The 14,446-nt window shown below is 38.2% G+C and overlaps 1 protein-coding gene across 3 annotated transcripts in view; it reads left to right on the forward strand.

Annotated features, from left to right (window-relative positions):
* The window catches only part of LOC108977559 (protein similar), a 165,868-nt gene that overhangs the window by 6,776 nt on the left and 144,646 nt on the right, over positions 1 to 14,446 (forward strand). The window contains exon 1 of one of the 3 annotated variants that reach the window (XM_018947285.1): positions 5,701 to 6,975. The exons of the other annotated variants lie outside the window; for them this stretch is intronic. Coding sequence (XP_018802830.1) covers positions 5,795 to 6,975 — 1,181 coding nt within the window. The 5' untranslated portion in view covers positions 5,701 to 5,794. Of the gene's footprint in view, positions 1 to 5,700; positions 6,976 to 14,446 lie in introns of those variants that run through there. 3 annotated transcript variants of the gene reach the window in all.

Below are 14,446 nucleotides of genomic sequence, written 5' to 3' on the forward strand. Positions count from 1 at the left end.
CCTTATCAGCTCTTCGCCGCCGTGTTTGAATAGCTCGGCCGGCAATCCATCGGCCCCCGCCGCTTTGTTGTTCTTCAGGCGGGCAATTGCTATTCGAATTTGATGAATTGAATGATGATTGAATGAACTAGGTATTGGAAAAATAAAAAATAAAAAAATAAAATATTTGGTGAAAATCTCTCGACGTGTTTTTTTAAGATGTATTAAAAAATCCTTTGTTTAAGACCTTGTAAACTATATTTCCAAGATCTGTGTATTATTTCAATAAGACCTGTTGAGTAGTTCGCGAGAAATCTCGAAAACCATTCCTGAAGTAGTTTCGAGGAATGCTGCCAAGTTGACATTCCTTGGCTAAATATAAATTCGGATTCGTTCTGGTTACTTAGACCTGACTGTCGTGGGAACACTTCTTTATTATGCGTTCTTCAGAGACAAAATCGAAAGGAGCTTTTAAAAAGAACGCGAACGTAGAGAAAGTGTAGAAATCGTTTTCTCTGCCTTTCCAGATATTCTATTTGAGTGTTTGAGTACACTTGTTGGCAGCCCTTGAGTATAACAAATACATAACAATGTTTATTTTTATTGTTTAGGGTTTTAAGGGGTTTTATATAAGATCAAGTGGATGGTAGTTGATAGTTTCGACAGTATCCGAGTAATTTATTTATCGCAAAGATGTTTAATCTCTATAGCCTCTATCCTTCACTAAATGTTACTGGTATTTTATGTCAATTGTGTCAGTTTTAACTGAGTTTATGGGGTTAGGTGGGTTTGAAATTTTCCAAAAATCGATTTTTTTTTGTTTGCTTTATTTAATTCTACAATACCTCCAGAATATAGTCCTAAATTTTAAAGTTGATCTGAGTAATAATTTCAGAGATACAGCTTTGAGAACTTGTGCACTCAAGGCTAGCTGCGCTAAGTGCCCTGTCTTTAAACGCGTTTTTCTCGAAACTGTGTTTTTGAAGTCGGTGGACACGATTTTTCGAAAAGTTATCGACCGATTTAGTTCGTATTGTGTACACGTTTTTTAAATAATATTATCTAGTTATTGAACGAGGGATTTGTTCTTGTTTCATTACAACTTATTTTTCTGACCAAAAAATGCCGTAAATTTTACGACATTTTGAGATTTTTTGATCAAAGTCCGAGAAAAAAAGGACAATTTTAATATTTTTGTATTTCCTACGTTCAAAAACGAGATTTAGATATGTACTAACAGAATATGCTTAGTTTTTTTAATTTTATATGAACCAATAATAAGTTATGTTGTCCACGGCGAGAGCACTTTTTTGAGAGACACCCAGGGAAATGCGGTTTCAACGGCGGTATATTCAACATTTTTGTATCGAAATTTCAGGAGATATTGTTCGAATATATACCTTTGATATAACATATTAAATTTTTCAAATATATGATCGCTTGTATTAAAAAAAAAATCGTAAAAATACCTTTTTTTGTACCTCGAAACACACTTAACTCCTTATTCCAGATTTGCTCTTACAATACAACCATATGGTATTTGTTTAAAGAATTGCAAGTCATTCTGATTTCAACACTGTTTTTGGATTACCCTATCTAACATAGTTGACCCATTTTAAATGTATGTATAAGTTTCGAGAAAAGTCACCAAAATATTTTTTTGTCTAAAGGGCTAAAGACAAAGAATTATAATTGCTGGTGGTCTGTCCTTGAACTAAAACTGAGGTGTTGGTGTGAAAACTAAGTTAAGCTGTTCCCTGGAATAGAGCTTTCAAATCAAGATTTCAGCTAGAGTCACTTAAAACATGGAAAAACTTTAGAGCATCGATATATTTGCGCTGTACCTTTAGATGGGAGGGATTTAGAATCTTTGTGTCGAGGTGTGAGTGATCAGAGGCGCTGTCTTTTCACTATCTCGCCTTTCAGCTATGACTGCGTTAAACGGAGGTTGATTCGAACTCCCGTTACTCCGTGACGTACGCGGTGTTAAAATCTTTTTGTCTCTCAAACCCGGGGAAAGCACTGCTGTTTATAACCTTGTTACGAGCTGGCTTTTCAGCTTTCCGAGCATTATTTTTATCTCGAGGTGCCTTAAGTACCACTTCAGACTGGTACCGCTCATACCCCTCCTGCTTAGGTCATCTTGTCCTCCGGGACAGCCAGCTGCTGCAGTCTACCTAATCTCTTCCTCTTCCTTCTACCAGCACCTTACTGAACTTGCTGGGGAGAGTGCTGCATGAGATCATGTCAACATCACCATCCCTGTCACGGCTCTGATCATAGAGCGTCCAGAAAGCTAAAATTTCCTCTGGTTCCTGGACCAAGAGAGGTCCTGTCCTGTCTGTCTTTGTTTTTAAATATTGATTCATATTTTTCTTACGATCCTTGGTTGACGGTAATCTGCAAGCAGTTCACATTTATTGGCCGGATAAAAATCGGGTTCCGTTACGGTTACTTTTGCGATGTTGTGATTTTCAAATTCTTATATGGAAAACTTATGTCTCATAACGAGCGTATATCTTTTACCATAGGGAAAGACCATATCTCTTTGAAAAGTATGAATAATCGTAGACATGCTTCGTGTTAAAGAGCATAATAAATTGCTAACTTTTGTTTATAGAGAAATAATCAGTAAAGCCAGCAAGCTCTGGATCAAATACACAAACTTTTATCCATGTGGTGTCATTTTTAGAAGCAGATTCGGATAAGTAATATTTTGATCCCTTATTATGTTTTCTTTAAGCTTATTTCGTTTCCACTGTTTACTGCTCAACACACTAAGACATATCTTAACTGAGAGCAAACGTTAAACAGTTAAACCACAAGAACATATATTTGTCATGTTGAATTTATAATAGCTGCAATTTTCGGTTCCAAATAGTACACCCGCCACCACTGTTCCGTTTCACCTTCACTTGTGTAAACAAAAACCGTGAGCATTGCCCTACCAAAGTGCTTCGCATCGGTTTACAAGATGGAAATTAAAAATTAAAAGTATATATTAATATGCCCACAGTGTTAGTCATATTATTACAAGCGCGCTTGAAAAAAAATTATGATTTTTTTTGTAATTTTTTCCGGATAATTTTATTACTTTTATATAATAAATTATAGTGAAGTAAGTAGAACTATAGTTTTAGGCTTCCTAACCACTGCAGCGTATTCCAAAGGAAGTAGCTGACATTGTGGTAGCAGAGATCTACTGCTCCATAGCACAGCCTTCTTCAGAGTGGTGACAATCCACTTCGGTAGTAGGCGACATTGGCCTTGAGTTCGCTGACGTCTGCTGAAGGGATGTCTAGATTCCTTATCTCTAGCATCAAGTTACTTTAGGATTAGATTGGTTTGGATGCCTGGCCACAGCGAAATTCCAGGAAACTGTAAAGCTGACGAGGTTGCTAGGATAAGTACCTCAGTCTCTGTAACGGCAGAATGTGAAAGAGTAAGAGAGAGAGCCAACTCCGTTGGCTTTTGATGTTTGCTACTGAACCGCTGGGTAAAACAAGCGCAGGTCACCTACCAACAGCTGTGCAGTCGCCAGGTCCTTCTGGCCTGTGGTAAATCGGAAGAGGACTACGCAGCTATTCACTCTTAGCAAGGTTTACGTTCCCATGCTTACAGGAGTTTTAATTAGGCACGGTCCAATCGGGATTCATGCAGTAAGATCGAAAATCTTACTGGACGCCTGCTGTCTCAACTGTTTGGAAAAAGATGAGATAAAAACCTTGCAACACTTTCACCTAGACTCTCATACACTTAGACAGGGAGGTATTTTAGCAAAAATGTACCTAAAATACCTTAACAGATTTGTGAAAGGTTCAGAGCGCTTCGCTATAGGTAATATTTATCTATCTTGGCTCCACAAAGGACTGAATGAAAAGTCTCAGTGTGATTCCTACACAACGTTGAGGAATCAGCCATCTAACCTAACCTAATCTTACATAATACCAGTAGTGGCCTCTATGTGTCAGCCTGGAACTTTTCAGTCCACCTGTAAAATACTCGAAATACTTCATATTAATAAAAATATAACCATGCCAAAAAACATCTCTTTCAATCAAGGTTATTTGCTAGGTTTGGAACCCGTCACGTAAAAAACGCCCCCAACGCTGTCTAAAAGTTCCGTCAGGATCGGGAAGGACTTCGCCGAGACTTTCTATAGGTATCGTATGACTTCTTCAAATTACTGATGGCGAAAATAATTCGAGCTGCAGAGCTGAATCGAGAAGGTACAATCTTCTATAAGAGTGTGGAGCTGCTGACGTACGGCGATGAAATTGATATCAATGATAATGGATAAGGAAGCGAATGAAATGGTAGTCTGTCATTAAACAAACAGTCGTCGCACTCGCAGCTAAAACTTTGAAGTCGTAGATAATTTCGTCTATCGTAAAGTCCGCTCTTGACGATGACGACATCTGTTGAGTCGACGTTACGAGCTTTCGCGAGAAAGGTCCTGCGAAAGATTTATGGTCCTTTAATAGATGAAAACACTCCAACTCTGAAAGTATTCGACGCACTATTCGCCAGGGAAAGCAGAGGAACAGAAAGATCTCCACTCCGTTGGAAGGGCCAGGTGAAGAAGAAACCACTGGCGCGCTGTTGTTAACTCGTCTATAATCGCGTAGCGGTATCTATGCCAGTAAGGAAGAAAAGAAAAAAAATATAACTATATGAACTTTGATAAAAAAAATTAGCAAACATGTTAACTTTGCAGGGTTGCCAGCTGTTATATTCCAGATAAAAAATTTGCAGGTATTTTGCTTAGTTTTTGATGCGATAATAATTAATTACGGTCGATTCGTATTACGTACTCGTATATAACTACCATTTGTTATGACACATTTATGAGTGGGAAAAATCTCTAATCAATTTTTAATTTTAAATTATTTACCTGTGTGAGCGTGCGCAAATTAGTATCAAAAGTCTGATAAGCCATTTAGGTGAGCAGTTTGTTCAAAACCATTAGTAATTACATAGTATGTGAACCACTTAGAATTGAACCGTTAACTATATATATTTTTGCAACAATAGACTTTTCTCTTTCGAACATTTTCCAACACGCTGCCGCTCTCGTCAACGGCGGCGCAGTTAGTCTTCGTTTTTGCGCTCTTACGACTTAATCGAGTGATATCTTATCAGTGTCAAGCTCCAGACTGATAACGTTATTGCCTGGGAATTTATTTAGTTGTTAGTTTCATTCGATTGCATGTGTGTACATATTTTTGTCTTAAGCGCTATGGCTCTCGTTTAAATACAAGTACAAAATCACTTATTTTTTACAATGTCTCTAAGCAGCCGAAGTAATGCCAAAATGCATACATACACACATAGTATTTTTTATATATGTAAAATTGATATGAAATTCACATAGATACTTCTCCCGCTTGCTGTTCTAGTGAGCGTTATTGGACTGCTATTAATTTTTAAATACCCGAGGATTTTCGCTCATTTTAAATAGTCTTTGTCGTGGGTACTGATCAGTCAACTATCAACGTCGCTATCAACGCTCGCTCAACTATTGACCTGTTCGAAAATTGTTATTTTTTTCCTTCCCGAATATTCAATTCTATAAATTGTGAAATTAAAAATAAATTCCTCTAAGAGAAATCACCGCTAGAAAGGTGTATGTGAAAAACGGGGCCTATTGGGCTGATTAAAGTGTAGTGTTTTTAGTGTTGACAGAGACAACAAAGACCAAGAAAAAAGAAAAAACAAAAAAAAAAAGCAAGCGAAAAAAGCATTATAATAAAAACAAGTTAGTGATTTAAACAAAAAGTGTCTGGAAATTTTTCAAAAGCATTGCAACAACAACATGTACCCTAATCAGAATTCGTGGCTAGCCTTTGTCGAAGAAGCGTACTCTCTCTTCGATGATAATTCGGATAAACTGTTTAATAATCTATGTACCGAGTGTCTGGAGTATGAGTGTGAACATCGAAATAACAACAATAACAATGCGCAAGCAACAACCCAAGCAAATTTACATGAACAACAATTGGAATTCGTCGCTGAAAATTCGACGCAATTGCATAAGAAATCATTGAGCAGCAATATGGATCCTAATCAGTACTATGCACTAGTGCCCTCGGAACTACAACAACAAGAGCAAAATGTAACTTTTGCTGATTACGGATTTCGCAGCACTTGCCATGGCGCAGACGGCGGCAGTGGTGGCGGGTGCCACAAAGGCGATTGCGCTTTGGAGCAACATCAGCCGCAGCAACCGCGAGCGATGACGCAGCATGCCGTCCAGCAGCAACAGCTACCGCATATCACTATGCCGCCACAGTTGCAACATTCAGCGCAGCCACGCAATTATGGCTACCAACGTGAGGAGCCAACCTATGGTGTAACTGTACATCCACCACGTAACTATCCGGCATTGGAGGCAGTGCCAGGCATAACGTATCCAATCAATCAAACTATGCCTCAAAATGCGTACAACAACCATATTCAGCAACAACAACAACAGTTGCCAATGCACCGACAGCAATCACCAATGCAGCAACAACAGCTGCCAATGCAACAACAACAACATAATGTATCGCAATTCCAGCCACAACAATACCCGTTGCCACAGCAACAACTGCAGCCGGTAAAAATGTTCACGCCGCAGCCGCAGCAGTTCATACAGACTCAATATCAACCAAGTCAACAATTGCAGCCCCAGCAATATCCACAACTGATATACCAACAACAAAATACGAGCACACATGTCAATTACGTCAATCAAATGCCACCGGTGTCGCAGCCCGCCTATCCCGTGCAAAACTACAGAAATGGCGGTCATCCGACGCCAATGCCGGAGCGTTCTGGAGCTTGCTGCCGTCAACAGGCACAGATCGGTGCTCCCGGTGTGAATGTGCAGCGTCAGTTGGGGCATGCGCCTTGCCGCGGCAATGCTCCGTGGTCATATTCATATTGCTACGGCAATGTCCAGAACAATTATGAACCTTGCCACTTTATCGATTGCGTGGACATTGAGGACTTTCTGTAAGTTGTGGTTTCTTCTAAAGCATTACATTCGCCAGTGTCCCCAGTGTCCATAATTGGAAGTCTTGTAAAAAGTGTTGAAATCCAAAGTAATGTAAATTGTGTTGCCTTATGTGTGCCTTTAGGTTGGTGACGTATGTAGTATGATCCATAAGTGGACTGGATTTTGTGGAAATAATAAGGCTTAATTTTGTAATGTTATCATGCCCATACAGTATTTTTGCACTAAGATTCTTTAGTCTACAAATGGAAAACCACATATTTCAAATACTTCGTAGATATAACTTTTGATTCCAGATAACCTAAAATCATTGAAAGTGCTATTGGTGAGGTTGCGAAATTAATTTTCAACAAATTTTGTCTTTATTCGTTGAAAGAGGACTTTACTTCTCAATTACCTACTTAGTCCGAAGTAGCACCTGTTCGCAAGAGTTATTCTGCGTTGGATTTCGAGGCTGACATTCTCGACTTCGAAGTTCTGACTGGCAACAGTGACGTGGGAGCCAAGTCGCGATTGCGACGACTGTTTGTTTGATGACGGAAGATATTTCGCCTTGTCCTCGTACACAACAAGACCCACACGCTTCGCTTCCTTATCCAGTGTGGAGAAAGCAGATCTAACGGCGCTGGTGTTGAGGCCGATGATATTGAAAATGGTACCTTCTCTATTTAGTTCAGCTCGAATTACTTTCTCCAAGAGTAGTTTGAAGGAGTCATATGAAGGGGAGTCGCATTGTCTGAAACTTCGTTTGGTATCGAACGTCTCGGAGAGGTCCTTCCCGCTGTTGACGGACGGTATTGTTCATCGTCAGCTTGCACCTAATGAAGACATAAAGGCAGATCCTTTTCGTGCTGTCAGCAGCATTGAAATCGACGAAGAGGTGGTGTGTGTTGCCCATTGTGAATATCTGGTCAGTTGTCGATTTGCCAGGTCTAATGCCACACTGATAAGTTCCAATTAGTTTGTTGACGGTGGGCTTTAATCATTCACACAATACGCTCGATAGAACCTTATAAGCGATGTTGAGGGAGCTTATCCCACGGTAGTTGGCGCAGATTATGAGGTCTCCCTTTCTGCATGGGCATGTTTTCGTCCGACCATATCCTACAAATAAGCTGATGCATAGTCCCTATTAGGCCTTCGCCGCCATATTTGAATAGCTCTGCCGGCAATACATCGGTCATCGATTGTTAAAACGCGTTCTCCACCTCTAGGTGTTCTGCTTTCACTGCCTTTCAGTAGACTGGAGAAGTGTTCCCTCCATAATTTCTGTACGCTCTGGACATCAGTCACTGGATCACCTCTGGGGGTTCTACAAGAGTGTGCTCCAGTCTTGAAACCTTCTGTTAGTAGCCGCATCTTTTCGCAGACTGCCGATTGCCATGAGACAATGTGGGTCTAAGAATTTTTGATTTCAATTCATTTCATTCACTTTGATACTTTCATAATAATTGTCTTGCGTTTGGCTTGATTGACGATTTTATCAACAAATAATTAAATTATTACAAAATTTTATGTATTCTTTTTTTATACACACACACTAACAAACTTATTTACATTCATAAATATTTTTATTAATTTTTTTTGTTGCTTTTTCTTCAATTAATGGGAGTCATTAGTATGTCAAACACGTTTCCATTAACGTCAATTGCCAATCGTTGTTGGTGTGTCGCATGTGTAATTTGTTTACTGCGAATTCTAATCTTTCGAATAGGCCTTTCATGGCCGCAGATAAATGCGGCTTATGATTTTATAACTCTTAAATAATTTTTTCGCGTGCACCTGACACAAATCAGGTGTCAAAATGTCATAACTATGATTTTAGCTCAGTAATTATGGATTTATATAGAAATAAGGGTAAAAGAGTTCGGCTGCACCGAAGCTATAATACTTTTCACAGGTGAATTTCATTGAATAAAGCAGGGAAACTTGCTGCTACTACTTTCCAGACACGTTGTTTGATGTAAACAACTTTATAGTCGAATTAAATTTGCTTAATAAAGCAAAAGCATATGTTTTATGAAAGTTTTATGCTAATTTGCACCGATCAGTTTGTATGGCAGCTATGTACCTCATGTAGTGTCGAATTGCCGCTATGATTAAGGTAACTCCAAAAAATGCATTCTGAACCCGTCTTCAGATATCAAAATCGTTGAACTCGTATTTGCATGGCCCCAAAATTATTAGTTTAGTATTTATTTAGACTAGTTCCATATTAACTGTATTTAAGATTCTCCCCCGGCTGGCAGGGAGTAGAATTTGCCCGCTGTAAGCTATGCCTGTAGTAAGAGGCGACTAAAATCCAATATGCACTATATCTGTATATTTTGGCTTGCCTCGAAATTTACCATAGTCTTGTCAGAAATGGAAATAGAATGAAAAGACATTTGAAGTTCAAGCGACAAATGTCACCAGTCATTGAGTTTCCTGGGTATTCAACTGGTTGTAAAAACAGCTACAAGATCAGATCGAAGATTTATATCTGGCACCACGGGGAGCAGTTAGCCCTTGGTGCTCGCTCCAATCTGATCATTGGGTTTGGGGAGATTCGTGGTGGCTGTGCTTTAGACCTACAAGTAAGTGGAATCGAAAATCCAGTTCCGACTGCGGTCCCACAGCATGGCACAGGTTTTAGATCTCGTCTCGAACCCGACCAAGATGGAAAAGGTCTCCCTTCTACTTGACTAATTGGAACCAAATACATACAAATACATTGGCTGCGGCCCCTTTAAAGTGTTGTTCAAATATTCGGACACAAGCAACGCTTCATGAGCAGGTGCGTTTTCATGGTGCAAGAACCATTTGTTTTTATTCTTCCAGAAAACTGGGCGTTTCTGGCGGACTGCTTCTTGCAAATTACGCATAATTTGCAGATAATATTCTTTAAAGACCATACGATCCTTTGGCATACATTTATTTCGATTTTTGATTGATTTGGTTTCCCCGTTGTAACCATAAACCCATGATACGTCACCAGTTATGACCCTCTGGAGCAGATATGGGTCGTCGTGGCCTGCGACCAACATCTGCTGGTCAGTTGGCATAAAAATTGATGAGGAATCAAAACAGATAAGAACATAAAAAAGAACGCAACAAAACAATCGAAATTCGAATGCAAAATTTGCAATAGTGCAAGCCTAGTATTTTTTTTACTAACAATCAGAGAAAACTAATGTTTGGAATTATTTTAAAGAAAAGGTCTTGGGGCCCTTAAAAACGCAGTGGCATCCAAAATTGTCTCATAATTTTCCGACGTTTTCTGTCATATAGTGTAATTTGAGTTTCAAACTTATAAAACTAACAGCTAGATCGAATCAGCTGTCTTTCCGGAACAGCTCAATTTGCAACTAGTAGCAACATCAGTTTTCATATATACAACTGACGATATGATATTTTCACAAAAGAAAAAAATAATCACATGTACATCGCAACATTAGAAATGTGGACTCAACGTTTCTAAATGTTTGTTTTTATCTGCTTTCGCGCACCACGGCGCTTTCGCTTGATATGTCATGGCGCGATGCTGTCAGTTGTGGCCTACTGTCTTCCGCCGTTTTCAAAGTTTCTAATGCTTTTAAGTAAATAATAAATAATTTATTGCAATATGCATATTTATACATTTTATCTTTCTATCTGTTTGGCTATCCTATTATGTTGATTGTATGTGTGTATGTATTTTTGCGTTTGTTGCCAACTGCTTGCCGTTAGTTAAGGGCTTACTGACTTCTCTGACTAATTTGTCACATTAATTAATGTTTGTAATATTTATGATGAAGTGTTGTTTTGTTTTGTTCTTTTTTTTGCACGAAGCTTTGTTTATAATTATTACGAGCAAGGCTTTCCGATGTCATCTTATTATATCATAATATTATATTAAAAACACAAACATAAAAACATTTAACAATCATTTTAATAATATACATAATAATGTCTTTTGTGTGATATTGGAAGCTCAATCACAGGCAGACTATTCTTGAGGTTTTTTTTGTAAGTTAGAATTATTTTATTTACTCAACACGCATTAAGACAAGTTCTTTGAATGTTATTTTTTATAAATCGCCTGATACATTTGAGTAACTTCGACTCGTTTTTTTTTTTTTTTTTTGTTTTTATTATTATGCTCTCAATTTTATTGATCTGTTGGACAATATTTTTTAAAAACAAGTAAGGAAATTCTAGGCTCTGTGCTCTTGTAATTTGTAGACATTAACGGTATGCGATATATTTTGTGGTATTTTCAAAACCTGTTTGTTATAAAAAAAAAATTGGCACATAAAATTAATATTCGTTATTAGTCGAAAATGTGACCGAATTAAAATTTCAATACAAGTCTTGACTGAAATGACCTTCAGTGCCTTCAGTGAATTTTACATTTTTCAGTTCAAGTTTATTTTTGGAGCGCCATAAAGGCACGTCTTGTCATCACTAATGATGAATGTAAGGACCTACCGCTACTCGAAGGCGCTTTGGTTAAGCTGTCGTCGAGGTCTTGGATATGATTTTATTTTTTTTTCAGCATATCTGCTTAAGACCTCTCGCTAGATTTCGAAATCATCAGAGCTCCTTTGTGCTTCAGCTTCCTTTATGGGATATTTGGCTCTGATTTTTCGGATTCTGGTTTATTACGTTCATTTTTTACCAGTTCCCATTTAGGTGCCTGTTCTCCCGGGCTGTCAGCCATGTCTCTTTGTCGCATTTAACCATTGTCGTTCCGTCTCTTACTCCCCGAGGTCTCGTTATCATTCCCAAACTTTCTCTTTGCTTGCATCGCAATCATAAACCACGTGAAGTTTGGATCGTGTTTTCCTTCCGTTCGCAGTGGTTTGGTTTAATAGTTCGATGATGGTAAAGGTGTCCCTCATGCCTTGGTGGATAGATAGTGTCCTTCCATCCTCAAGCATAGTTACTAGATTTCCAATCTGCTCGCAGAGTTGGTAAAAGGTTGGCATATTTCCTCCATTAATAGTTTTCTTTGCCATTGGAGTTAAATTCTCCTGCTTCTCTTGTTCAACGCTTGGTATACTGCTTACTTCTACAACTGCTTTCGTGCCTGGTGTGTAGTGGCAGTGTTCTCATCATATTTGAGCTTCGCCTAAAGGCCTTGTTCCCATTTCCATTTTAAAATTCGGTTTGGTTATTAAGTGTGGTGTTCATATAATTGGGTTCCCCCTCGAGCCAATGCACGTCAAGCAAAGGTTGAGGGACCTACTTATGCCAGATCAGTATCGATTGGCGATTGCCAAGTCTGTCAGCTAAAATGTATTAATTCTGGGAACCATTTCCTGTGGGTTTTCTCTAGAATCTTATAGAAGATTTGGACTTGGTATCTGTTTGTAAGAATTTTGCCATTTCCGCTTTACTGTTCGTTAGTTAAGCCGCTCTTGTCCTGAAACTGACGCTGCCCAGTAAGCCATTCAGAGTCATGAGTCGACGCTCCCGGAATTTTTGTTGGTTTTAGACTTTGTTACGGTGTCTTTTCGCACCATCATAGAAAGTTCGTTAGGTATGCCTTGCATTCTTGCTACTTTGGGAGAGAACTGCTTGTTGGTTATTCGCAGCAAATATCATATCTGCAGGCCGTTCAACTGTTCGCCACCTGCTGACCTTCGAAGTAGCCCAAGCTAGCGTCAATACTTGTGTTAGTGTTATATTAGACTCGACAAAACCGTTTTGCAATATTTTCAACGATTCCCTAGCCGTAATTCCACTGGAAGCATGAAACTTCAAGTAAACTCGTTGTTAAATTTTTCTATTGCTAAAATTGCCAGAACAAATTGCTGGTATCTTAAACAAACAGTTGTCCACCACAGACTAATTGTCATATCGAAATAAAACTTCACACGAACTTAAAACAAATGCGCCAGTCCGGCTCATATTTGATTAGATGGCGTTATGGCTAGGGCAAAGTTTGAATCGATTTCAGCGCTAAACATATTTCCAACACTTTTAGTTTTAGCAAACAACCGTTAAGCAATCGAAACTGTTATTGTCGTTCCCACGACAGTCAGATCTACCTAACCGGAACGGACCCGAATGTTTAACCAGTCAAGGACGCCGGATTTCTTAACCTACAACAACAACAACATTATACTATTTTCATACATCTTGCGAGTGTATAAAAATACCACATTGTGCATTTAACGCTAGGTCATATCGCTGCGGCAACTAACCAAATTCAATTTATTTACTAAATAGTCTGCAAATTCTACACAATCGTTCCCGATTCTTCTGTTATTTTTATATTCAATGAAATTTAAAACAAACACAATTAACAGAAAAATGCCATTAATCATTTAAATATTATTCAGCATAATTAATTATACATATGTATATACTAGATAAAAAGCCAAAGAAACTCACTTACATACACATATAAAATATAATTTAATTGTGCCTAAATCTATAAATATATTATTAATATATATTTATAAGTACTTGCACATACCCACCTGCTCAAAATAATAGTTACACAATACTTTTTCAAGTAAAGCTCATCAGTAAAAAGTTGTATTTAAATTTTTGAGAAAAACGCAAACATACTTATATTTTCCAAATATTTACAAATATTTATGACAAAAGAGTTTTGTTGTATATTTAGCATTACTTAGTTAACAGTCAGTATATCCCCTATTATTCTGGATTACTTTATTCATTCGTTTGGGCATACTACTAATTTAAGCCTGACAGGTTTCTTTAGGTATCTCATACCAAGTTTTTTGTATGCACTCCCAGACTGGTCTTTGTTAGAGAAAGATTGACTCGCCAAATTTTTGTTTTAGATTTAAGTCCGGGGATTGGCTTGGTCACTTCAAAACGTTAACATTATTGTTCTCAAAATATTTCTTAACCAATTTGGTGGTATGTTTTGGGTCATTATCTTGCTGATATACCCAACGTGATGGTAAGTTTTCTTCAGCATAGGGTATTATGACATTTTCAAGTATTTCCTTGTACTCCGACGCTGTCATTTTATTAGTTGTCCGGTATATAGGACTTAGCCCCCTACCAAGAAAAACATCCTCACACCATGACGTTTCCTCCACCTCCATGCTTCACAGTTTTCTTTTTTTTTTTTTTTGTGAATCGAACGTGAAACTCTTTTCCTTTTGGACGACGCACATTTCTCTCACAATCGTATCCAAACAAATTTATTTTCGTTTAATGGCTCCATAAGATGTTTATCCACTTTTTTTTCACCTCCCTCAGGTCCTGACCAATCTAAATGACTTCTTGTAAAGCTTAACCTCATATCTAATTTTTTTTATCGCATTAATGGAACTCTCCTGGCTATTCGTCCTGGTAGCGCCTGCGAACTGTTTGAGCACTTACGACATTTCCAATTTCTGCTGCTATCACCTTCGACGACTTGAATGTATCCTTTTTACAAATAGTTACAATGTGGAGAAAAAGAACTGTACACGTTTTTAGTGGCCTTCCACGGATCTCTCCACTAGATTTTCGCTCTAAAGC

Source organism: Bactrocera latifrons, unplaced genomic scaffold (genome assembly GCF_001853355.1).
Source record: "Bactrocera latifrons isolate USDA-ARS-PBARC rearing strain unplaced genomic scaffold, ASM185335v1 scaffold_91, whole genome shotgun sequence".
NCBI classification, from domain to species: Eukaryota; Metazoa; Arthropoda; class Insecta; order Diptera; family Tephritidae; genus Bactrocera; species Bactrocera latifrons.